The sequence below is a fragment of the Fukomys damarensis genome, unplaced genomic scaffold (genome assembly GCF_012274545.1).
Source record: "Fukomys damarensis isolate Sample0158 unplaced genomic scaffold, DMR_v1.0_HiC HiC_scaffold_16, whole genome shotgun sequence".
In the NCBI taxonomy this organism is placed as follows: domain Eukaryota; kingdom Metazoa; phylum Chordata; class Mammalia; order Rodentia; family Bathyergidae; genus Fukomys; species Fukomys damarensis.
The window spans coordinates 76,925,504-76,950,310 of record NW_022900928.1 but is presented as its reverse complement, the minus strand read 5'-3'; the positions used below and the strand labels follow the sequence as shown (position 1 = coordinate 76,950,310).

At 35.8% G+C, this 24,807-nt stretch overlaps 1 protein-coding gene across 4 annotated transcripts in view; it reads left to right on the top strand.

Annotated features, from left to right (window-relative positions):
• Arhgap32 (Rho GTPase activating protein 32) overlaps positions 1–24,807 on the top strand; it is a 157,677-nt gene that overhangs the window by 86,818 nt on the left and 46,052 nt on the right. For 2 of the 4 annotated variants that reach the window (XM_010616568.3, XM_033764428.1), the window contains one exon: positions 6,388–6,469. In XM_010616568.3, coding sequence (XP_010614870.3) covers positions 6,388–6,469 — 82 coding nt within the window. Of the gene's footprint in view, positions 1–6,387; positions 6,470–20,098; positions 20,174–20,196; positions 20,312–24,807 lie in introns of those variants that run through there. The other 2 variants (XM_010616570.2, XM_010616569.2) reach the window with 2 other exon arrangements.

Genomic DNA, 24,807 nt, shown 5'->3' with positions numbered 1-24,807 from the left:
AGAGTGGGTTCTTGGAGAATGGGGAATAGGGAAAATAATTGGCATTTCTAGACAATGGACTATGACTTTGCAAATTGAATCTCCTCATCGGTGTGATTCTTTTTCCCCAGAAATGCATAGCATGCATGTATGGAAGTGTATTGGTTTAATTGAGGAGTTAGGGTGTTGCTGGATTGGTTTGGCAGAAGATTAATAATTGAAAATTAGTAATAATTACAAGGAAGCTAAAGGTACTAATTTAAAAGTTCAAATGGCCAACTACAGGGTTCACATTGACTAGCAAAAAGGAAGGAGGTGGGGGAGAAGGGGAATAGGTATCCTAGAGGGGAAACACAGGAGTGAAAGGGATAGGGTTCTGAGTTCTTACTTCAGTTGCCATGGAATATAAGCACTACAGACTTGGAAAGATATGAAGTTGTAGTTAGAAAATGAAATATTGGAATTTAACTCTCCAAGGCTAAATAGCACAACCCATGATGTATGTCTCTGGGAGAGAGCAGTACTTTACTAACTTCATTAAAAAAATGTTTTTCTGTGCTGATAGACTTAAGGTTTCTCTGGCCATAGATTAAATTGAAGAACCAAAAGAGCAGGAATTTTTTTAAAAAGCCAATGATAAGTACATTGCTGTTATATTTAAATTCCTTTGAAGCTAGCTGCTTTTTAGGTTTCAGTTGGTTGCCTCAGAGACACAACATTTCAGGCTCCTTTCCTGAGCACTGATTCCTTTTTGTTCCCACTGCTACCAGAGCTCCAGGCTTATTTTATTATAGTAGTTTCCTGGCTAAATTTCTAAGTTACACCAAAATATTTTTCAGTACAGTCACTGTTGAAGCCAACTTGTCACTCTCTTTAACTTGAGTATCCTTGAGGTACATATCACAGTCCATTCGCTTTGCCCCTCTGCTTATTCTTTAGCATCAGAGGGTGAGCTGTGGGCTTGCCAAGTTGCTTAAAACTGATTGTAGCAGTTGTCAGTGGAGACAGGCACAGGACCAAGTCAGTAGCCACAGATTAGTGATGATCTGGAGGCATTTGTAAAATTTTTATAATTATTGTAGGATAATGTTAAAAACAGCCATTATTAAGAATTAAAGTGCATTATTTTACAATAAATGAATTATATTAAGGTCAAATCTTTTGTTATTTGTAATTATTTTATGTATTTTACTATTATCTGTGCTCTTGAGATTCTGTCTAGTGGATTTGGATGTTACAAGTACTGCATAACAGAGCATACTGTGCATTTCTTTTCAGCTCTACACTCAGTTGTGTCCTGTTGGTAGTTTGAAGCCAGTCTTTGTAGGAGCATTTACATCATGAATATCATAAATCAAGTCTTTCCTCAGGGAGAGCCAGTTGTTAAACAGTTACCAGCATACTGTGGGATATAATAGTGTCTTGGCTGCTTCTCACTTTGTGTCAGAGTTGAGAGAACATTACCAAGGCCCTCACTCCTTCCTGTAAGCCCATCTCCAGCTTGTCCCAGCCTTATCTCCAAATAGTTGTTTTCCTTCTTGTCTTAGTCATTTGCGGGGGGGTTGCTGGGACAAAATATATGATATAAGAAATTTAAATGAAGAAAGATTTATTTAGGCTGAAGGTTTCATAGCTCTAATTCTGTGTTTAGCGGGGAACCATTGTTTTAAGGCCTGTGACATGGCAGATGTCAAGGAGGAAGGACATTGCAGTGGAAAGATGCTCACCTCATGGCACACTGGAAGTAGAGAAAGGGAAAAAGCCTGGGGAAAGTTAAACACTTCTTAGTCACATCCCCTGTGACCTACTTCCTCCAACTGGGCCCCATCTCCTAATAGCCCTTTAAGCTATGAACTTAGCCCTGGTGATCCAGACACCTTCTGCACCAACTCTGAACACATGAGACTTTTGGAGGATATTTTAGATTGATGTCATGATACTTCTATGACTATGATTTTATTACCTATTTCTCTAACACTGTAGGCACTATAACGGTGGCCATTTCTCTCTCTTGCATCCTCTTTCTAGAGTTGAATTTCATTTTGACTCCCTTATGATATTTTTAATACTTTTCTCCCTTTCCAGCAGTGCTGCAGAAAGAATAAAATATGAAACAAGGTGATAGGGTTAATAGCTCATATTGTCAGTGTTCCAGTCACTTTTATCATTTGACACTTGGGGGTTTATCAGAATTGTTTATATTTTGTGAAAGGTGAAATATTAGTTTAATTATTCATTAGAAAAGTATAAAAATTCATTGATTGCATTTTTAGAGTTACATTGTTGTGTATAATATTTTCAACAGAAAACAGTTTCATCTTTTATGATGGAAATTTTGTAATAGGAAAATAGATTGATTTTCACAGGTTTGTAAAACTGTTTTGAATAAAAGACCACTTAGCCATTAGGAATAGTTTTGGCTCTAAGAACAGAACAGTGTAGAGAAAGGGTAGCTGATTGTTACTGTTGAGTCAGCAGCTCAATGATGATAGGCAAAAACCTCTTAAGATGGTTTCAGGCTTTTGCTGTTGTGATCAAGGGGTGGCTGCTATAGATCCAGTCATGATACCTGCATTTACAGCAGGACCCTAACATTAGAGCATAGCCTAATGTTGCATTCATATATGCCCTGGCCTCCTGAGTACAAAGGGTGGGAAACTGGATTTTTAGTTTAGCTAATATTTAGTAACATTGATCCTAGATGTGGTGAAATCTTTTGACACAGATATGATAGAAATGAGAAAGGGCCAGATGTTGCAAACACATGAACTCTTGTATAGGCACAGCTTTATTTGGGGAGGGGTAAAGAGGTTTCTGTCACATTGCAACTTTGGTTGAAGGGAGTCAGCAATTGGTTGAGAGAGGGGCCAAGCTGCTGCTCACAGAACAGAGAGGAGCAGGTATATCAGACAGTGCTTGCTAGAAAAACAGATTTAAAGCAAGATATACAAATATATAAGAATTTACAAGATTGGTTTACAGTGACCACTCACAGAGACAGATGTAGAAGAATGCAAAAGGACTGTCTGTAAAGTGGAGATCCGAAAGATCCAGTCAAAGGCCTGGAGCTCACTATAGTGTCCCAGGCAAGCCTATATCAGGACACTGAAGGGCCTGCAGTGGAAGTCAGAAAGCAGTGTCCAAGGTGAAGGCAAAGACTGGAGCTCCCCTGAAAACACAAAAACAAACCTTCCTTCTCTATTTCCCTTTCGTTCCATTCAGATGACAAGCCTAGGTTGTTGTCACTCACACCCAGGGTGGGCCTTAAGAAAATCCCTTTAGCCACATCCAGAACTGTGCTGATCCAATTCAGTTGGGCATGTTTTACTCAAGTTGACACAGTCAGTGAACTACCACAGCAGTATTGTTGATTGGCTGGAGTGGGCTAAAATCTGGTTATTTTCATTGACAGGGCATAGTTTTAAAAGATGTTTGTTCTTGTGATGGACTTAGATCACCAGGTGGTCACAGCAAGCTTGTCTTAAAGACTGTTGTATTTTTATTTATCTAGAGACATTTTCCTGTGCAAAACTTCCCAGTCTAGTACTTGGTGGGCTAACAGACAGTCAACTTTGTTCAGGAAGTACTGAGTTACTTGTAGCTGGTGTCATCATCTTGAATAAACTTGTGAGATGCTTACAAGGATGTTCAGTGCTCAAACTATTGAAAAAGCATAAGGGTGGAACATAGGAAACATGTACCAGTTTGCATAGGCAATAGGCTGTTAACCTTGTATCATACTCTTAGAGAAACATTTCTTAAGCGCTCAGTGTGTCTGCATGCAGAGCTAAGTAAAATGTGACTCGAAGGTTAAGATTGCAAAGGGGTCAGGCACGCTATGAAGAGAGGGAAACAAAGCCTTTTGTCCCATTTTAGTCTCCATCAGGCATCTTTAGGCCCAAGTGAAAATTCTTGTTCTCAGCAAAAGTGGCTTTCAGGTCTCAAGGAAGTAACCTAGGAAACTTATCATAACTCCACATCAGAGGTGTTGTCTACAGCAAAGCTCTGTGACCTCCAAACTTAGTTATTTTAGTTGACTTAAGAGCCATTGAAGTTAGAGGGCTTATTTAGCTTTTTGCGGGGAGGGGACAGTTTCTCCTCTCATGCTGACATTCTGCTTTTGTGGTGTGATCAGGATCTCATGATGGATCTCTTGATCATGCTACAAAGGACAACAGTTTATTGTGCCAGAAGTTCATTTTGTCATCCCAAGCCTTCTGTCACACCACAATCCCACCACGATGGTCCCTAACTCTCTCACTGTTATATTATATAAGAAAGAGAGGCAAGAGGGGGAAGGGATTGAAGTTGGGTATTAGATGTACCCATTGTAGATTTCCACATAATACACAATTGCTCTCCTTCAGACATCTAAATCTAATGCACTGGGACAAACTTAAGAGGTAAAAATGTAACTTATATGATGTAGTTCCCTGAGGAAGTTCATTAAACTTAGTCTTTGTGAAGAAGTAATAAACTAGTTTTTATTTGCTCAAAGATGCTTGAATTTAGAAGCTACCATGGGTGCTTTCACATAAACTCTTGATGTGTAAGTAGTGTAATCCTAAGCTTACAAAGTAGGAAAGTAAGCAGTTTGCTCCAGATAGCATAGCTTATGAAATGAGTGAGCCAAGTTTAGAACTTGGCCTTATCTCTGTGGCACATCTCCGATGTTTATTGAAATGAATTATGATTTTATCAAAATAAGATATTTGAGAGTGAGGAAACTTAAGATCACACGCAAAAAAAATGGTAAGATGGTAAGCATTATGTGTCATATTTATTTGGTGAAGAACTAGAGCCCTCTATGTCTTCTGATACCCAACATACTGAGATAGTAACAGGTAACATTTAACAAGTGCTTACTCTATGCACTTTATGTATGTAAATCCTTTCAATGCCTATAAAACCCTTCTGAGATAGCCGTTATCATTGTCATGTTTAGACAAAGATGCTGAGTTAGACACCCAATCTAGTAAGAGGCAGATTTAAGACTGAACCTAGGTCTCTCCCTTTCAAGTCTACATTGTAAACCGGTGCACTACCATATGCCCTATGCTTGGTTCCGTGCAAGAGAAAATGAGAAGAATTTTCCAGTTCAGTTTTACCTGGTTCCAACCAGACTTAGACGAATTCTGCTTGTTTAATGAAACAAGAAGTCAAGTAGAACATATTATAAAATTTCACCAGTAAAACGTATACATAAAGCATCATTTTGGAAGACAATGCAAATAGAAGTATTCTGAATCCCAAATAAAAATCTTTTAAGCAAAACTGATAATCTCTCAATAACCCCTTTTTAGTTCATAATTACTGGTTACATCTTCATAATTTTAAGAAGTACCATAGAATATTGATCCAGAAATTGAAATAAAAAAGCAGCAAATGAGTGTGTGAAAATAATCCCACACAGATGGAAATTATACAGCTCAGAGCTTCTTGATGAGTCACATTCTGGGGAAACTGTCTTTCTTCCCCAGAGTCTGTCAACAGAGGGAGATGGCAACGCGATAGAATTTTCATGTTTCAGCTTTAACATCTGCTGCATGGCAGAGCATTTATATCCTATCTAAGGAAACATCTATAAATATTGGTAAAGATTTCCTTTTTGCTTTTTCCCGGGCTGTTTATCTATGTATTTATGTTGGCCAACCAGTATCTCTGGATAATCTGAAACTCCAGTATTTTCCACATAGAGCTTGTTAGGACTCTACCCGCAGCCATGTAGGCAATTTTTCTGTGAGGTCAATGTAATGTGTTCTTCAAAGCCAGAGGCTGTTAGCATTGTTGAGATTGGCCATGTTCTTTTGTCTTGCTTTTGCTGTTCCTATGCACTGCTGGCTTGTGAACAGCAAGAATCACCAGCATTTTAAATGAGTGTTTCAGAAATTTATTTTAATTGTGTTTTTCCCCCCCCATAAAACCTGTAGGAGAATGAAGAGAAAATTTAGGGAAAAAACTGATTTTTTTTTTTGGTACATAGTGTGATTTTAAAAGAAATCACAAAGAAGACAATAAATAATAGTTGACAACAGAGATGGCTACATAACTAGATTGAGATTTCAGCAAAGTCTGTCATTAAGCGGTGAAAATATTTCCAAGTACATGCCTAACTTGTTGTCACACTAAATATTTTAACTGGAGTAAAAGAAATTTGGGAAATTAAAGACTAAAACTAAAAAGTCAGACTTAGATATTTGGATAGAACCCCCAACATAACTATATACTCATAGCAACAGATTGTTTCATTATTTGTTTGTGTAATTGGCATCATCTGCTATTGAGAATCTTGGAAGAGGAGAATCATTTGGGAGGGTCTGTGGAGAACATTACTGGAATTGAGTTGGCAGTGTTCACATACTGGTCTTTTTACTGGTTTGAAATCCTCCATTTGTTGTTTCTCTTTAGGTGGGACTCTTTCCTGGACATTGTGTTGAGTTAATTAACCAGAAAGTTCCCCAGTCAGTGACCAACTCAGTGCCAAAGCCAGGTAAATATGCTGTCTCATTTGTGTGGTTCTGATCAATTCCTTAAAGACACAGATGTTCTTTTCCATTCAATTACAGAGCTTGTTTTGTCCTTCTTTAGATTTATTAGTATATTATGCATTCTTAGTTTTATATGGTTTAGATTTTTAAATGCCTTGTTTCTGTTACTTCACAAAGGTTTGCATGCTTTCAGATTTTTAGACAATTTAATAAAAGAACAGTGTGCTCTATTAAGCTTTGTCATTATATGCTTTTATAATGAGACAGTAGGAAAATGGTTTATTAATGACTAAAGTGGCTTAAATACAGTTTTAAAGAACTAGCATAGAAATAGTACGATCAATTAGAAATTAATAATTGAAGCAACACTTAGTTTTATCAATGTCTTTACCATCAAAACTATTTTAAACAGCAGTTCTTACTGTTTTCAGTAAAAGAGGGTATTAGAATATCAAGAAAAAAAAGGAATTTTTGTATATTTATTGGGGTGATTTAATCTGGTCAAGATTCTTAAGAATAGTATGGAAATGTTTGATCTGGTGTAAATTAAAAGAATAAAAACAAAAACTAAAAAATTTTAAAGGGAAGAAATAATCGTTTATTTTTCCTAATTATAGTCCATTTCTTCTGCCCTTCCCCTCCTTGCCAGTAGAAGAAGAGAAAATGTCTGCACCTCAGAATTTATTTGAACTGTTTTTCCTTAAAATACTTGTACATAAGCTGGGCATGGTGGCTCACGCCTGTAATCCCAGCATTCGGGAGGCAGAGGCAGGAGGATCACTGTGAGTTCGAGACCAGCCTGGGCTACACAGTGAGTTCCAGGTCAGTCTCACCTACATAGTGAGACCCTGTCTCAAAAAACCAACAAAAATAACAACAACAAAAAAAAACTTGTACATAAGAATGAGGGAGGAAAAAACCCTTTCAAAGCCCATATCTTCATAGAACGTTGGGGAATTGTTCCAATTTCTCTCATAGGAGTTTGTTTTAGGAAGACTTACTTTATTGCTCAGTAAAGAAAGTTTTTTAAAAGCAGGTTCTTTGCACTTCTACTTGTGCCAGGATTCTCAAGGCTATTTTATCTTGATTTGGGTACACTAATAAGTTGTTGTTTTTTTTTTGTAAAAAGGTTTTCCATATGGATTTTTGCTTGGTTCATTAGTAATTGTAATTGTTCGTTAGTAATTAGTAATTGTGATGACTGTAGGTTTCTATTTTAAAATATAACATTAGTCACTTTCAAATACCACCTTAAATAATTGTGGTATAATTCACATATAACGCAGTTCACCATTTTCAGTAATGTAATTCCATGGTTTTTAGTATATTCAGAGTTATACAACTGTTGTCATGGTTAATTGTAGAACATCTTCTTACTCCAAAAAGAAATCTAGTATTCATTAATGGACATTTCTTTTCATCTGGTTTACCACCACCATATCCCCTAAACTACCAATAATTTATTTTCTGTCTCTAGCTTTTCCTATTCTGGACATTTGTATAAGTATGGGAAATTGTGTGGTCTTTGATGACTGGCTTCTTTCACATCTTGACATGTTTTTTTGGGTTCATCTATGCTATAGCATATATTAGTGAATTATTTTTTAAATGGCTCAATGATATTCCACTGTATGCATATGTCATATTTGCCTATTCATTTGGGGTTTTTTCCATTTGGGGCTGCTATGAACATTCACATACATTTTGTGTTAATATATGTTTTCATCTTTCTTGGGTACAGGTCTATGAGTGGAATTGCTTGATCATATAAGAACTCTAAATTTAACTTTTTGATGAACTCATTTGCACCATTTTGTGGTCCCATGTGAAATGTATGAGAGTTCTAGTTGCTCCATTTTCTTGCCAAAATTGTTATTTGGATTTTTTTTGTCATCTTTGCAGGTGTAGAGTATCTCACTGTGGTTTTAACTGACATTGCCCTGATGGCTATTAATAGTCATCATCTTTGTTTATATTTGTTGGTAATTTGTATATTTTCTTTGGAGAAATGTCTGTTACAATTCTTTGCCCATTTTCAATTGAGTTATTTGTCTATTATTGAGTTGTAAATGTTCTTCTTATATATATGTTCTTTATCAGATAATAGTGATTTAAATGTTTTTCCTACTATTTTAGGAGCTGTCTTTCACATTTTTGATGGTATTCATTAGAGCAAAAAAAGTTTAATTCTGATAAAATCCATTTTATTTTTCTTTTGTTGCTTATGCTTTTAGTGTCTTTTAAGGTGTTGACGTGCCCAAGGTCATAAAAATTAACATTTTCTCCTGAGTTTATAGTTACAGATTTTTACAAGTTAATTTATGATCCATTTTTTTAAAACTAATTTTTATGTGTGGTAAAAGATGGGTCCAACCTCATGTGGATATTCACTTAGTTGGCCTAGCACTATTTGTTGAAAATATTTTTTTCCTATTCAGTGTCATTGACACCCTTGTAAAAAAATCAGTTGACCTTAGACACGTACGTTGATTTCTAGACTTTTCAGTTTTGTTCCGTTGATCTGTATATCTATTCTTATGTCAGTTTCACTCTGCCTTGATTACTATTGTTTCATGTTAAGTTTTGTAATCGGGAAGTATAAATTTTGTTCTTTATTCTTCTTTTAAAAGGTTGGAGGCTGGGGGTTTAGCTCAGTGGTGCTGTGCCTGCCTCACCAAGTGCAAGGTCCCAAGTTCAATCCCCAGTACCAGAAAAATAAAAATACATTTAAAAAAAATTGATTAGTTTTTTTGGTCCCTTGTAATTCTGCATTAATTTTAGAATCATGCTATTAATTCTACAAAATGTCAGCTGGGGTTGTGATAAGGGACTGTATTGAATCTGTGTATAAGTTTGGGGATTTTACCGTCTCAATAATACTAAGTCTTCCATTCCCAAACATGAGATATTTTTCCATTTATTTGGATCATCTTTAACTTCTTTTAGTGTTTACTATTTTCTTTTTTATAGTGAATTCTTGCTGGTATATATTTGTAGTACATGATAAGTACATTCATCATAGGAAGTTGACATATACATGTATCACAACTTGATTCTTTTTACTTTCCCTATCCTTCTCCTCCCTTTCATCTCCTGCCGTCCAGTTTTTTTGTTTCGTTTTGGTTTTGGTTTTGTTTTGGTACTGGGGATCGAACTCAGAATCTTGCACTTATGCCATCCAAGTTTAATTCTTTTTACTTCCCTTTCCCTTTTCCTCCCTGCCAACTCCTACCATCCAGTTTTGCATTTTTCATTAAATATATTTTTAAATATTCTGTCCTTTTTGGATGTTATTATAAATAGAATTGTTTTCTTAATTTTATTTTCTTACTGTTTATTGCAAGTGCATAGAAATATTTTTGTACTGAATTTATATCCCGAAGACTTATTGCATGGTTTTTTAGATCTGATTATTTAAAAATGGATTCCTTGGGATTTTCTATACATAAAATCATGTCACTAGTAAATAGAGATCTTTCATTTCAGTCTAGATGCCTTTCATTTATTTTTCCTTCTTGCCCTATTGCCCTGGTGACATCCTCAGTACAATGTTAGTAGAACCTCATGCACAAGCACCCTTGACTTTTATCTAACCTTGGGAAAAATCATCTATTCTCTCAGCATTGAATAAGATGCCAGCTGTGGGCTTTCATAAATGCTCCTTATTCCCAAGGAAGTCCACTTCTGTTTCCGGTTTGTTGAGTGTGCTTATATAAAGGGTGTTGGACATTTTTTTGAAAGAAAATCTATTTTTTGAGATGATTATAGTTTTCATGGTCACTGTTTTAAAGTGACTAAAATTGCCTTCAAAAATTGTGATTTCTTGTGCATTGTTTTAATCCATTTTCCTGTGGTATAAAATTAACTTGTATTAGTCATCTTTGATAACATTTACCAGGAGATCTCCTGTAAACCTGAGTTTTTAATGTTTAGTTTTCTTTAACATTCAAAACAGTATCAATTCAATACATTCTCAAGTGTGCAAGGGAGAAGTGATACTTTTAATAGTAATAATCCCCCAAAGCTTCTAACATTGGGAACATTAGTTATTGATAGTTGTAGGAAATAGATTTATACACAGACCTACAAGTCCCTGTTAATTCTTCATTAGTAATTAGCATAAAAACTAAACACGCCTTCAAAAGCTAATTTTTTTTCATGTGAACAGCATTTCAAGGCTGGCTTAGGGAAATGTACATTCTTAATACATTTTTGAAAACGATGATGTAAATTCAGCCAGCCTTGGGCTTGTTTCACACTTTAAAACTGTCTGCCTACAGTATAAACATCTTGAATGTTCTATTTATTTTTAACATTGCCATCTGTGACTGTTAGATGCAGATCTGAAAGATGTAGCTATAGTTTGAGACTAAGAATTTAAACCTCCCCTATACTATTATACAACAAGGGTAATAGGAAAATTTTTCCTTTTGAAGCTATTCTTTATGTTCTCAATATGTTCAATTACTTGTGTATACAAAAATAAAAGTGAGTCACCATATACTGGCCAAGACAGCAAATATCTGTGATGCCTTAAAGGAAAAAATAAAATGAGAGAGGAAAGCAGATGGCAGGGAGGGACAGACAGACGCAGGGAGGGAGAGAGGAAGCAGCAGCAGTATATCCACAAGAACTCAACATTTAGTTTCAATCACCACAGGATATGGTTTGATGGAAGAGTGTGAGGTTGGTTTTGAGTTTGAGGCAAAGAGGAAGAGAAAGCGAATGTTTTTCTTTGTACTTATATTGCTTGAAATTTAGTAAGGATCTATTTATTGTTATCTTTTATCAAGTTTTAGTTCTCCTCAGCTCTTATCTCTTCAGATACCTCTGTGTAGGCATTGCTCTCTTCTCCTTTTTACACGAGTTACATTCTTCGATGTTTTCTCATGGATCTTGGGAGATCCCCCACACACATACCGAGTATGATATTTCCTTAAGCCTGTTTAATACATTCTTCAGTTCTTATATCATAGTTTTCATTGCCAGGACCAGCATACCAACATTTGGTCTTTTTTGTAATTTCCGTGCTAGCATTCTATATCTTTTTACATTATCTACCCTATCTAACAGAAAGAAGGAAGAAAAGAGAGAAGAAAGGTATGCTTACTTTTGAGCCATGAACTTCTGGAAATTGAAGACTAAAGATTTAAGTAAACATTTTCTCTTGAGAACAGTTAGAAAAATTGGACAGAAGTATGAAAAATATTTCTTTGAGGTATTGGAGAGTTAATAAAGCTCAAAACAATTGCTGAGCTAAAGTGAAAAAGAAGAAAGCAATCCTGGGATTGACTGTGAGACCCCAGCATATGGCACACAAGAACATTATTTTAGAGTCTGCTTATGGAATAGAGGACATCACAGTGCTAGGGGAACAGAAATTGAAGGTCAGATCCCAAAAGGGCAGTTTCTAATACATACCCTAGGCTTTGATTTGTGACTTTTGTGGAAATTAATGACTGGTTCTAAACTGATACATAAAAAAATTTATAAAGAAATATGAATCCAAGAATACATAAGACAGTTTTAAAGAAGAAACAAATAGCAAACTTATTGTACTAGATATGGAAATTTATTTTTAAAATTTCACTAATTGATACACTGGTATGGAGGCAAGGATAGATAAATTATCAGTAAAACAGACTAGAATCCAGAAATATCTTTTACGTACAGGCAATAATTATAGGTACTTGATTCATGGCAAAGATACTGCAGAGCAGTGTCAAAACTTCAATTAAGGGTGCTGGGTCAGCAGACATCTGAGTGTAAACAAAATAGAAATCTGATTCTCATTTAACCCATGCAAAAAAGTACTTTCAGGAGAATTATATTTGTACAACTTGTATGTGAAGGGCAAAAAGTAAAAACTTTTAAAAGTTGATACAGTAGACTATCTCTGTGACCTTTGGCTAGATATAAAAAGCATTAATTATAACTGAAAGCTTCATTAAATTTAATTATAATTAAGAAATAATCACAATATGCTGTGAAAGGCAAATCACAAAATGGGGAAGATATTGACAGAACACTTATCTCACAAAAGTCTGGTAACCAAAGTATGTAAAGTACCAGTAAGTAAAAGGCAAACTTTTTTTAAGTTAGTGAAAATTCATGTACTTTACAGCAAATATCCAACATTCTCAATAAACGTATGACAATATGTCCAACATCATTAGTCTTTAGAAAAATGCAAATTAAAGCCTATGGACTCCATATTACACAACCACCAGAATGTTTAAATTTTAAGAAAAATGGTGCCAAAAGTTAGCAAGGAGGCAAATTCTCTAATACTGCTGGTGGGAGCATGCTTTGGAACAATCATTGTTCGGCTCTGTCTGATGAAGGTCACACACACACACACACACACACACACACACACACGTGTGTGTGTGTGTGTGTGCCCAGTAGTTCCACTCTTAGATACAGATACACACAAATTCATGTATGTGTGTCAAGAGACATGTACAGGAATGTTCATAGCAACTTTATTTTCAGTTGTCAAAAACTGGAAAAACTCAGAGTGTCGATGATAGGATACAGAAACTAACATTCATTGAATTCCTTTAAACGGGTGAGAAGGAGTTAACAGTGTATCTCCAAAAAAGCAGTTGAGCTGAAAAGCCAGATACACATCCTTCCCTTCACTGTATTGTTTTATAAAAACATGCTGTAGTGTTCAAACCCTGGCTGGAAAACTAGTTCTCTGGTGTTTTAGAGTTAGGTCAGCAACATCTTTCCAGAACAAGTGGGGTAGGTGATTGAGACAAGCTGGGTAGAAAGTCTGAAAAATGAGTTCTGGGGTAATGTTCTGTTGGCAGGTAGGGATTTTACAGAAATACCATCTTTTCATGTGCTTGTTGCCTACTTGTATGTCTATTTTAGAGAAAAGTCTATTTAAGTCTTTTTGCCATTTTTTTAATTGGTCACTTTGCAGTTTTAAAAATATACCTCCCATGCACATGACTATTCTTTACACCATTGCTTTAACACACAAATGTTGGAAATTGCACTTTCGAAATATATTTGATACTTTATTTTGTAAAGTACTTTGCACTAATCAAAAAGGACAAAGTAGAAGTCCACATTAGCCAGGAGAATTGTTAAAAGAAAAAACAAATTACAGAGCAGTATAATCTCATTGTAAATCCATAGAAGAGGATCTGGAAAGATATACATACCTAACTGGGAAGGAGAATGGAACTATGAAAATGAAAAAGACATTTCATTTTTTTCTTGCTACTGTATTGTTTAAATCCTTTACAGTGAGCATATATTACTTTAATAAAATATGAAAAATAAATTATTATCTCCTCTTAACTCTGTCATGTTCTGATAGCTAAGTTAAGGGGACCATTCATTCTTAATGCACCCTTTCCATAAGGTGGACAGTTTTGTAACACTATATTGAACACACACAAAAAAAATTTTTTTGGTACTTGGGATCAAACTTGGGTCCTTGTACTTGTGAGGCAGGTGGCAGCACCACTGAGCTAAATCCCTGGTCCTAACACAAATATTTAATTTACATACTTTGTTAAAAGTAATACAGTTGAAAAGATGACACTCAGGTTTTCCTGAGTTTTAATAGTTGTGCAGTTTTTACTTGTTTTTATATACATTGTTTGATTTTCTTCTCAGATTTTCAATTTCATTACCTAAAAAGTAAGGTAAGATTCTTTCCCTGATTGAAGATTTAAAACTCCTGTATACATCCATGGTATTATTCATTGGTTTATGTTTATCTACTCTTAAAAACCATGAATGTTGCTGGGGATTTAGCTCAGTGGTTCGGTGGCCTGCCTTGCAAGCGCAAGGACCCGAGTTCAATCCCCAGTACCCCCCCCCAAAAAAAACATGAATGTTAGAAAATAGAACTGTTTAATTTATGGAGATACTTGTTTTATACAAATCTACATGCTGATATATCAGTATACCACCTGAAAAAAGTAATTACAGTAGTTTTATAACATTGTTGTCTGAGAAAGAGCCTCTTTGGTCACTTAAATAAATATTGCATCATATATTTTTGTCCTCTTTTTTTTTAATGATACCTGATTTTCCTTTTTTTTTTCAGCAGACATAGAAATGACTGGGCTTGTATTTGGAGGAAAGGTTTAGTAATTAATATTAGTGTAATGAAAAACATTTAAGATTCTTTTGTGTGCATGAGTGTGGGCATTGTGAGTGTGTGTGTGTGTGTGTGTGTGTGTGTGTGTATGTGTTCGTGCGCACACATGCGCTGCTGGGAATCAAACTGTGGGCATGCTAGGTAAGTGCTCTATTACCAAGCCCATCCCTATCATCCCTACCCCTTCTAGCCCAGGGCCTCTGGCATTCTAGGCAAGTGCTTTACCAATTGACCACTTGGGTTTCCTTTGTTAAAAAGGAAAAAAATTCTTGGTAATATTCTTTTAAGAAACTGGTCCCTTATTATCTTGTTTGCTTGCAGTTTTGCCTAATTAATTTTTTCTGTATTTTTATTGCCTTTCTTTGAGTTTCCAGCCCTTTGCTCTTTTATAGCCATGTTGTTTGCATGTCACTTTAGTAAGATGTTGCCCATGCACACACTTATGCATAAACAGGGTTAAAGAGATCCAGGTTTTTGCTTTTCCTATTTGGAGTGTTATATTGAATATTCCTCCCATTGCACATATGGTTACTTGTGTTCTAGAAGCTAATACTTGTAAAGAATCAGATACTAAAATCAGTGTCCTAGGAAACTGGGGAGTATGGACATTCAGGAATGCCTGAGGAAGTTTTATTCCTGAATACATTGCAGAAGGGCAGGTCAAGATAATGTTTTCTCATTCTATGATGCAACATAAATGTGAAATGTTTTAGAGCTTATGAATGCTTTTAAGTGTTTAATTGGACTTCAGTCTTAGAGCAACCCTGTGAGGTGCTAAAGATAGGGGATATATTTCCATCCCACCCAACACCCTTTTAAACAAATGGAGCACAAGAGACTGAGAAAGCTTAAGAGATTTGACTAAGGCCTCACTAGTAGGACTTACTGAAATCTTCACCTAAAAGCGATGATCATAGCTAACACTCATATTGACCTTACTGTGCACCAGGCACTATACTAGTCACTTGACATAGTTAACTCACATGCAGTTGATTAACTCAAAACCCATATTTTTCTCACTATATAATGTTGAATAGAGATGAACCTTGCCCCCCCAATAAATATATAATGCAGCAGGAATAAAAAAAAATATATGTGAATTTCTACAAGGACCAAGAATAGAAATTGGTACCAAAAAAACGCTAAATTGAGAATAAAGAGAATTGCTTAACAGACCTACTTAATTTTCAGCTTTTTAAGCCATCTTTTCTAATATCTCTAATTACATCTTTGAGGCTTTCCTCGCTATATATAAGGCATAACTCCAAACTTTATTTTATGGTGGCATTTCCAGCCAGTCTTCCTTTCTGCACTTCTGTGGTAGTCATTTTCCTTGTGCACTAGTATAGAATCTACCCTGTTCTGAATGTGTCACTTGGCTTCAAAATTTGCCTTTTGTTCCTACTGTTCATAGAGGCTGAATGCTGGAACCCCCCTTTATTTTTATTTTAGTTTTTGTTTTGTTTTGGTACCAGGGATCAAACTCGGGACCTTGTGCTTTGAGGCAGATGGTGGAACCACTGAGCTAAATCCCCAGCCCTTGAAGCCCCCTTTATATTTCAGACCTCAGGCCATAATTCACTTCTACTGTGATAGCTTTCCTGTCCCATCTCTCCCTAACCCTGGTCAAATCTAATAGATATTTCACATGTTCTCCAAATTTTGCTCTCCTACAGGTGGCAAATACGTCTCATTCATCTTTATCTCCCCACAGAATAATTGCACAATTAATGCCTTTTGAATCAACTCATCCTAATAGTTCCTATTAAATAAAAATGTTTAAAATAGAACTTAAAGGGCTGGGGATTTAGCTTAGTGGTGCCGCCTCCCTGCCTTGCAAGCACAAGGTCCCAAGTTCAATCCCCGGTACCCAAAACAAAACAAAACAAAAACCAAAAATGCAATTTAACCCTTACAATATAACCCTTACCTTCAGAAAACCTCAGTCATTTGCTTCTTGTGCCAGAATTATGTATAAAATCTTTATTAATCTACTCATACTGATTGGAACTAATTATTTTTGTGCCCTGTTTCTTTTTGTTTCTTATCTGTAATCAACTTTAGCAACATGCTTCCTCCCAGAATTCTTTAGCTTTCCCATTCCCTTGCTTCCCATCTTTTAGCTGTTTGAAATTACTTACCATGCCTTTGAACTACTGCTTCACAAACTCCTTTGTGCGTTCATTTCCATGAGAGGTTGTGTTATACTTAGATCATGATTCAGCAGATTCGGGGGGGCCTAAGGTTTGATGATGCTGATTCTAACTGCATCCCTCAAGAGCTATTGTTTGTGTCACTCACTTGGAAATAGTGTATGCTGATGAGTGATCTCGAGTTTGGTGCTTCACTTCCTGTGTGTCTTTTTCCCCATCTACATTGTCTTGCTTTTAGGCAGAGATTTCATTTTATGTGAATTTTTTTCTTTTATGCATGATGGATGCTCTGAAATGTTCTTGGTTTATAATTATAAACAGGAGCATTTTCTATTGTACTTACCAGAAAGGCCCCCTGCCCCCTATATAGCCCTTGGACTCTGCTGGGAGTAGAACCTAAATTCTAAATCTAAATCTAAATAATTACCCTAACTAAAGACAACTTTACTTAGTAAAGCAACATGTTGCTACTTCCGGTCATTTCCAGTGTCCACCCATTTGTTAATTTTATTTTTTGCCATGCTGGGGATGGAGTCTAGGACCTCCTGCATTCTTAGGCAGGTGATCTCCCACTGAGATACAACCCAACCCCCTGTCAAGAATTCACTGAGTGCATCATCCTTATGTGCTATGCCTAAAACATTGAATACACCAAACAGAAATTTTGCTGTTGTGGTATTTATAACCCAGTGTGATGAAAGTAAGAGAGGTAACAAGTGAAATAATACGGTACGATAGGTAAATGCTATGGAGAAAAATAAGGCCTACATATGGGTGCAAAGACTGGAAAGTGCTGGGATGTAGTTCATGCAGGGTTTTAATTCCAGGAGATCCAGATGGTTAGGGAGGGCTCATTAAAAGTTTTTTTCTTTCTGAGCAAAGTCCTGAAAGAGATGAAGAGGGGACATTCACGTAATTGGGAAATGAGCCTTTCTGACAGGAAATCAGGAAGTAGTAATTACTGACCTGGATATATGTCCCACTCTTGGAAAGACCAAGAGTGGGAAGGCCAGATCAAGCTAGAGGGAGATGGGAAAGATGGGGTGAGAAGGAGAAGGGCAATTCCCTGTTTGGGGCCTGTAGGGGTTTTGACTTTTATTCGGAATTATAGTACAGCAGTAACGGTTTTGAACTGATTCACCTTGGTAAAAGGGGCATTTTGGTTGCTGAATTAAGAATAAGCAAGGACAGTCTGAAGAATAGAGACTGGTAGTTGTTACTGGAATGAGCCAGACATGAGATGATAGTGCCTTAGCCCAGTGTGGAATCTGTGAAAGCAGGGAGAAGTAATCTGATTCTGGATGTCAGCTGTGAAGCTAAAGGAATTTGCAAACACAGTGTCAAGCCCCTATAGCTTTTTGCACCTTTCATTTTCTTACTGTGCGTTTTTATTTGCTATAGAGAACAGTCTTTTAGGTGTTAGGTAAGAGTTACTGTCATTAATTATGCAATTCTTTCACACCCAAGCAGACTGTTGTAGAACTTAATTATTCCTATCTGTGTTTATATTTCAGGTAATATGAGGAGCTCTAAGTAGCCTCAGTGGCTTTCCTACGTTATATACATTCTGCATTTACACTTTCTAAATTATTTTCTTCTCTCTTTCCCTACTTCTATTTCTCTTTCTTCCTCTTTCTTTCTTTTCTTTTTTCCCTTGTGCCCCCTTACATGTGTTTAGTATTGATTGAAGAGAAGGTTAGAAGGAAGAGGTGTTTTTAGTTTGAAATTAAAGAAGTATGGGTTCTCTTTCTCTACTATAAATGAATTTTTAAGAGCCTCATTTCTAAGTCAGCAAAATTCATAAATCTATACTTGTTCCAGTGGTAAAAAAAATAGTGTTTTGTTCTTGCCACATAATGGAATTTTCTATATCTTTCATGTTTTAAAATTACATTAATTCATTACTTTCTTTATATGGCCTGACATCACCAATTTTACATTCAGAGCAGTGTTTAGAGAGGAAGAATAAATTCAGTCAATGGCATAAGACTTTGGCATGACATATGATGAATTTTCCCTGGGTATCTCATCCCTGCCAGTTGTTAGTTGTGCCACCTTGGCAAATTGCTTAACTTCACTGCCTTCATTTCTTCATCTATGAAATGAGGTAATAATAATAGAATCAATTTTCTAGGGTTATGATTTTTTTCCCTTGAAGTACTAGAATTGGACCTAAAGCCTTCACATTAAGCTATATCTCAGCCCATTTTAAATTTTTTATTTTGAGACAAGTTTTCCCTAAATTGCTAAATTGCCTAAGCTAGGCTTGAACTTGCAACCCTTCTGCCTCAGCCTCCCAGACTACTAGGATTACAGGTGCGCACTGCCATGTCTGGCTTGATGAATAATTTTTTAAAGTAGAATAGTGTCTGGTATATAACAGCATAACAATAATATAATATTATTTTTGTTAAAGACAAACTATCTGAAAGTAAAATTTACCATGGAATTATTAAAAGGTTGCTTGGAACAGAAAATACATTAGTATTTTCTAGTTCATTTTTTTTTTTAATAACTAATAGGGTTAGCACAGTTTAGTGGTGTTCGTGTAAGGATTGAATCTCTTGAATATATTGCATTTATGCAGAAAACTAATAAGAATGTTTTAGAAAGTCAGTTTGAGACTGGTTGAATGTTAGCTTGACATAGTTACCAAGGATTTTTGCTTCTGCTGATGAATGTTTCTGGTGGGGGAGAGGCAGCACCTCCAGGCCCTGAGAGTGAAGTACTGATCCCTGTCCTGGCAAGTGGGTGAAAGAGTCTATACTCAGGAAATGGATTTCCTTCTGGATTTTCAGTTGTGGAGCAGTCTTTTTGTTTTTCCTGTAAGAAACACAGTAAGAGATTATTTTTCAGAAGTTTTCTCTCAGAGGCTTGTGAATTGATACTTTTTAAAGCACATGTTAGTGGAATAACAATCACAGCTCATTATCAGCAAAGCTATGAAGTGGGTTGTTTACTTAACCCATTGCTTCTAGTTACCTAATTCAGCCTTTTTCTAGCAATACTTCCTCCTTGACCATGTATCTAATTTTCTTGGGGCCTAAAGTGCGATCATTTGTGTCTGATACTCTCTGGGACTTAACAAATACAATAGGAGGTAGCTAAATAGTAACTTTTGGGAAGGTGAAGGACACAGTAGAATGTCAATTTCAAGTTTCCCAGGGCGTTTCCTGCACAGGAAACGCTCACCTTTGCGAGGCTGGTGGGAGGAGCCATGCTGGTGGAGCCGGTTCTGCGAGTGTGAGCTCCAGGCGTCTGAGGTGTCGCAGCCCAGTTGGTGCTGACAGAGGAGGATTGCGCTGCGGAGGCAGCTCTCCTACTCTGGCTCCTGCTCCGGTCGGCGCTGCCCACTGGGCTTGAGGCAGATGGCACCTGCTCCACTCTGGTGGGGACCTGAGTAGAAGTGACCCATGCTGGATAAGGTCGGTGCCAGATTGCGATCCATTCTCCATGCTTTTGCACAGAATGCAGAGCTTTCCTTTCCTGTGGAGTTTACTGCTAAATATAGCCACCTGTGATCATTTTAAATATTGATCCTAAAGCTTGTACAGAAGCAAGAGGTAAGGAGATCTCAGTATTTGATTCAGACATTTGGTATATTTCACTGAATATTTTTAGATTAGATTTGGGTACATGTTACCTTGGTTACTCAGGTGAGTGGCTCATTATGTAATTATCTAGAAATTGAATAATTGAGCGTTAATATTTGTCTTGTTTTTTGAAATAGGGTTTTGTTAATTGTACCGTGTAGGTATTATTTTCCTAGACAGTTTAAGGAAGCGCCTGTTTTTATCTTTCCAGGCAGCTTATTAATGTTTTCCAGATAGAAGATTAATACTGTGTAAGTTTTCAGGATTAAAAGAACATATAGTACCTTTATATTTTAACCAATGTATGCATATTTTTAATTTTTTTCTGGTGGGCTAATAATATTTTAGTGATTGACGTGGAAAACAGGCAGCCCTGATTTACTTGACTGAGCATAGCAGGCTGTGTAATGAGCTACTCCAGTTAGCACCAGAAAGTTTCCTTTTTCCCTTTTCCTTCAAGTATTGTGTACCTTCCTCCCTTTGGCATTAGCACGGATGGCCACCTCCATCCATAAAACATCTTGTATAAACTCAAGAGATTTTACTAGTAAGATAATATTTTATATCAATGTGAATCTTCTTTAGATCTTGGTGGTAAATTCTTTTCATTAGGTTATTAAAATAACATGAACAGCCAGTATTTTCACTTTAATCACAGATGCCCTGTTAAGAAGTTGAATATTTTTCTTGTCAGGATTGTTGCACTGTTGTTTAAGTGATAATCAGTATGTTTAATTTTCAAAACCACAAATACAGGACTTCCGGATTTAGAGTTTTTCATAAGCCAGATTTTTTAAAAAGTACCTGTCAGATGGATAATGCTCTGAAAACATAACTTCTCTTTTTAAGTATTTTATAGTATTTTGTGATACTCGGAAGAAGACAGCAGAAATCTAAAATCACTTCCATTAAGTTTACATTTAAGAAAATTACAGGAGGAAAGACTTGAAATGGTCTTGTGTTTGTATACATCATTCCTTAGTGAGCCCAGTTCTTATTTGGGAATATATAGCCAGATTAAGACATTTGGTCTAGGAAACTGAATTGGTTTCCTAATTATTCCCCTATACTTGGGAGGCATTCTCAAGGGTAGGATGAAATAGTACTAGTAATATTAGCTCCCATTTCACCACACTTACAGAGTTAAGTGCTTGCCTGCCATCATTTCATGTATGCATGATAGGAGTCTGAGTGACAGCTGTTATTGTTCCCATTGCAGTGAAAGAAGTCATGATTTCAATAAATACTTCGCTTGAAATATTGCAGGTAGGAAGTACTACAGGGATTCTAATCCTTAGGTTTATCCGAATTCAAAGCCTGTGCCCTCAATTTACCATACTAAGGGTCTGGTCTTTGCAAAGATAGATTCCAAAACTTTATTATTAGTACTGTAGCTATGAATATAGACCTTCTCCCCTTCACTTCCTTCCAACCCCCGCCCAAAAAGCAAAAATCTCACACAAAAACCACCTATATCAGTATTTCATACCAGACTTTGTAATAAGCTTCAAAGGATTATGTGTCATTGAAGTGAATATGATTATATTGTAATTTAATTAAAAAGAAAAATCTACAGAAGCGTTAAGGTTAAAGTTCTACATTTTCAGATTGCTAGAAATTAACGCAGTATTTTGAAAGTCCTGTTATCTTTCATGTATCTGAATTTGTAAGCTATGTGTTTGCTATACTTTAATGAGCAAATGTATATACATCTTCCTGAAATAGTACTATATTTTAAGCCTTTTAGGAAATTCTACTTATTTGTCCTGGAAAAATGAGAGCCAATTTGAAAACTCTCACCAGGTTTAAAAATCTATAATATGTATATTACATCCCATTATAGTTTTTTTCTAGCCACCTTATGTTTCCTCCTACTTGCTTCTGGTAAAATGCAAATCTTCCATTTATTCTGTTTTTAGAAAAATTAGTCATAGTCTTTTATATAATAACCGAATTGGTAATCACCAAGTTAAAAAAAAAACAACACTTTACTTTTGTTTTTGCAGTGTTCAACAAACCATTCACATTTATTTCAATTTGTAATTAAATTTTAAAAATAAGAATCAGTAAACATCTTGAGCAGAAGAAAAGTGTAGTTTATTCATACTAACCTCAAATCACATAATATAAATTTGAGCCGCCTTTGCTGTTTGTAACAAAAATCTGTAGCTTTTGGAAAAGTAAATGTCTAAACATAGGTAATAAAAGAGTCTTATCTTAACCTGAGGACTATTTTCCCAGAGCATGATTTTTAAAGCTGCAGTATGTGCAGGCCACATGTTGTCACCGTTTGTGGGCTTCCCTGGGAAGGGCAGCAGTGTGGTGTGGCTTTGGTTTCACTCAATCTTGAAGAAGAGAGTTTTGTTTAAATATACAAACAAGCATGTTAAATAACATGAGTTGTGGTAGGTAGTCTGCAGAAGTCAGTTGCCTGTTTTGTGCTTTCTATCTTTGCAAATGAATTGTTCTTATCTCTTTTATGTGAAAGTTTTCTGGAATTTACTTCAGATTTATTTTCTGTAACCCTTGTCATTTCCATTTCAGTCAGTATTGCCTTTTGAAATGGCTTTTCCTTTCCCTCATCAGTAAATGGAAGCCTTTTGGACTTATGTAACTGTCAGTAGCCCATTTTTCAGTTGAGCTATTTCTGCCAGTGCCATTTTAATCCCAGCATCCAGTGAACATGGCATTTCTGGGATACCTGGTTTCCTCCCTTTGAGGTTGGAATGTTTGACTATCAGACTGTAGCTGTCCACATTCCAGAACCTCATTCCTAAGCTGGTCCCAGAGATTTTCTCTGCAGCAGCCCCTTACAGCTGTTAGAGAACTGTTTTTTTCTCATACTTCCAGAATTGTTTATATGTTGAGCAAAAGTGATTCTATACTTCGTGTTCCTCAGTAACTTCAACAGATTATTAAAGTGTGAGGCTCAATTTATTTAAAGACTGTTTTGGAGATTTTATATATAGATATATAATATATAGATATATCACATCACACAGACACTAGGGGACGAAGAGGAATATAAAACTGAACCACTATTATATTTTTTATTTCAAAATTAGAAGCTAAATTTAATTGTTCCGAAAGAGCCAATAAAGATTTTGACTTTTGAATAAACCTGGTAGAATATAATGTTCAGAAGTTCTGAATTTTATAGGTAAAATTTACCTTGTTTTTTCTTTTACTACACTAAATTCCTAAAACCCAGAGAAAAATTAATCCTTATAATATCTATACTAAAACTAATACTAATACTAATACTAATACTAAAAGCAGCTCTACAAACTATTGTACTGTTGTCTAAGAATCTGGAGGCAAATAAACAACAGCTTGTCATACGGCATGATCAACAGCTGTGAATGTCCTTAATAAATGAAGATGGTCCAATTATATATCAAGTCCTGGATATAGTTATATAAATACTCCTTGTTACTATTTTAAACATTCATAGACCAATATAATTTTTAAAGTGTTTGACCTAATATACTATACATTAAATAATAACCTTTAGCAATAATCCTTTTATCTTAAATTCTTATGCCAGACTTTCCCAAAATTATTTGGAAGTCCTAATTTTTTTACAAGGCTCTTTATTGAAGTTTTAAATGATGTGTCTTTATCCTCCTGGCAAATTGTTATTAAAACAAATATAATTTCTATCATAGGGCTTTTCATCCTGTTTGAATATCATTTTTTCTGAGATAATGATTTCTCAGGTATTTTCATTGAAAGCTAGAATTCATATTGCCTAGTTAAACTTCTCATTGTTCATATTGTTAAACTGAGATCTTGCCAGGCACTGTGGTACATGCCTGTAATCCCAGCACTTGGGAGACTGAAGCAGGAAGATCATCATAAGTTCAGGGCCAGTCTTGGCTACATAGTGAATTCAAGGCCAGCCTGAACTACACAGCAAGAACCTGTCTCAAAGGAAAATAAAAGTAAAGAAAGAAAACTGTGATCTAAACTTGTTGATTTCTTTGCCTAAAATCTTTTTTTTTTGTCTTTGCCCAAAATCTTATAGTGAATTATTTGCAGAATTAAGGCTAAAACCCTATTTCCACATTCATGATTCTGCACATACCTAAGCAGCAAAAAAGCATGATGCATGACAAGGTGGATGGCCTTCATCTGACTACAGATTGAACATCCCTATTTAGAAAAATTCCAAATTTTTTGAGCACCAACTGGATGCCACAAGCGGACAGTTCCACATCAGACCTTAGAGTGAATATGAAACAAATGAATTTTATGTTCAGACTTGTGCCTTATCCCACATATTGCTCATAATATACATATATATAGCTTAGAATATGAAAAAAGTGAACTCCAAAACACTTCTGGTCCCAGGCATTTTGGATAAGGAATGATCAATCTGTATCTGTCTTATTGGAAAGCCACAAATGTTTTCACTTACTAGGTCACAAGTGAATATGAAACAAATGAATTTTATGTTCAGACTT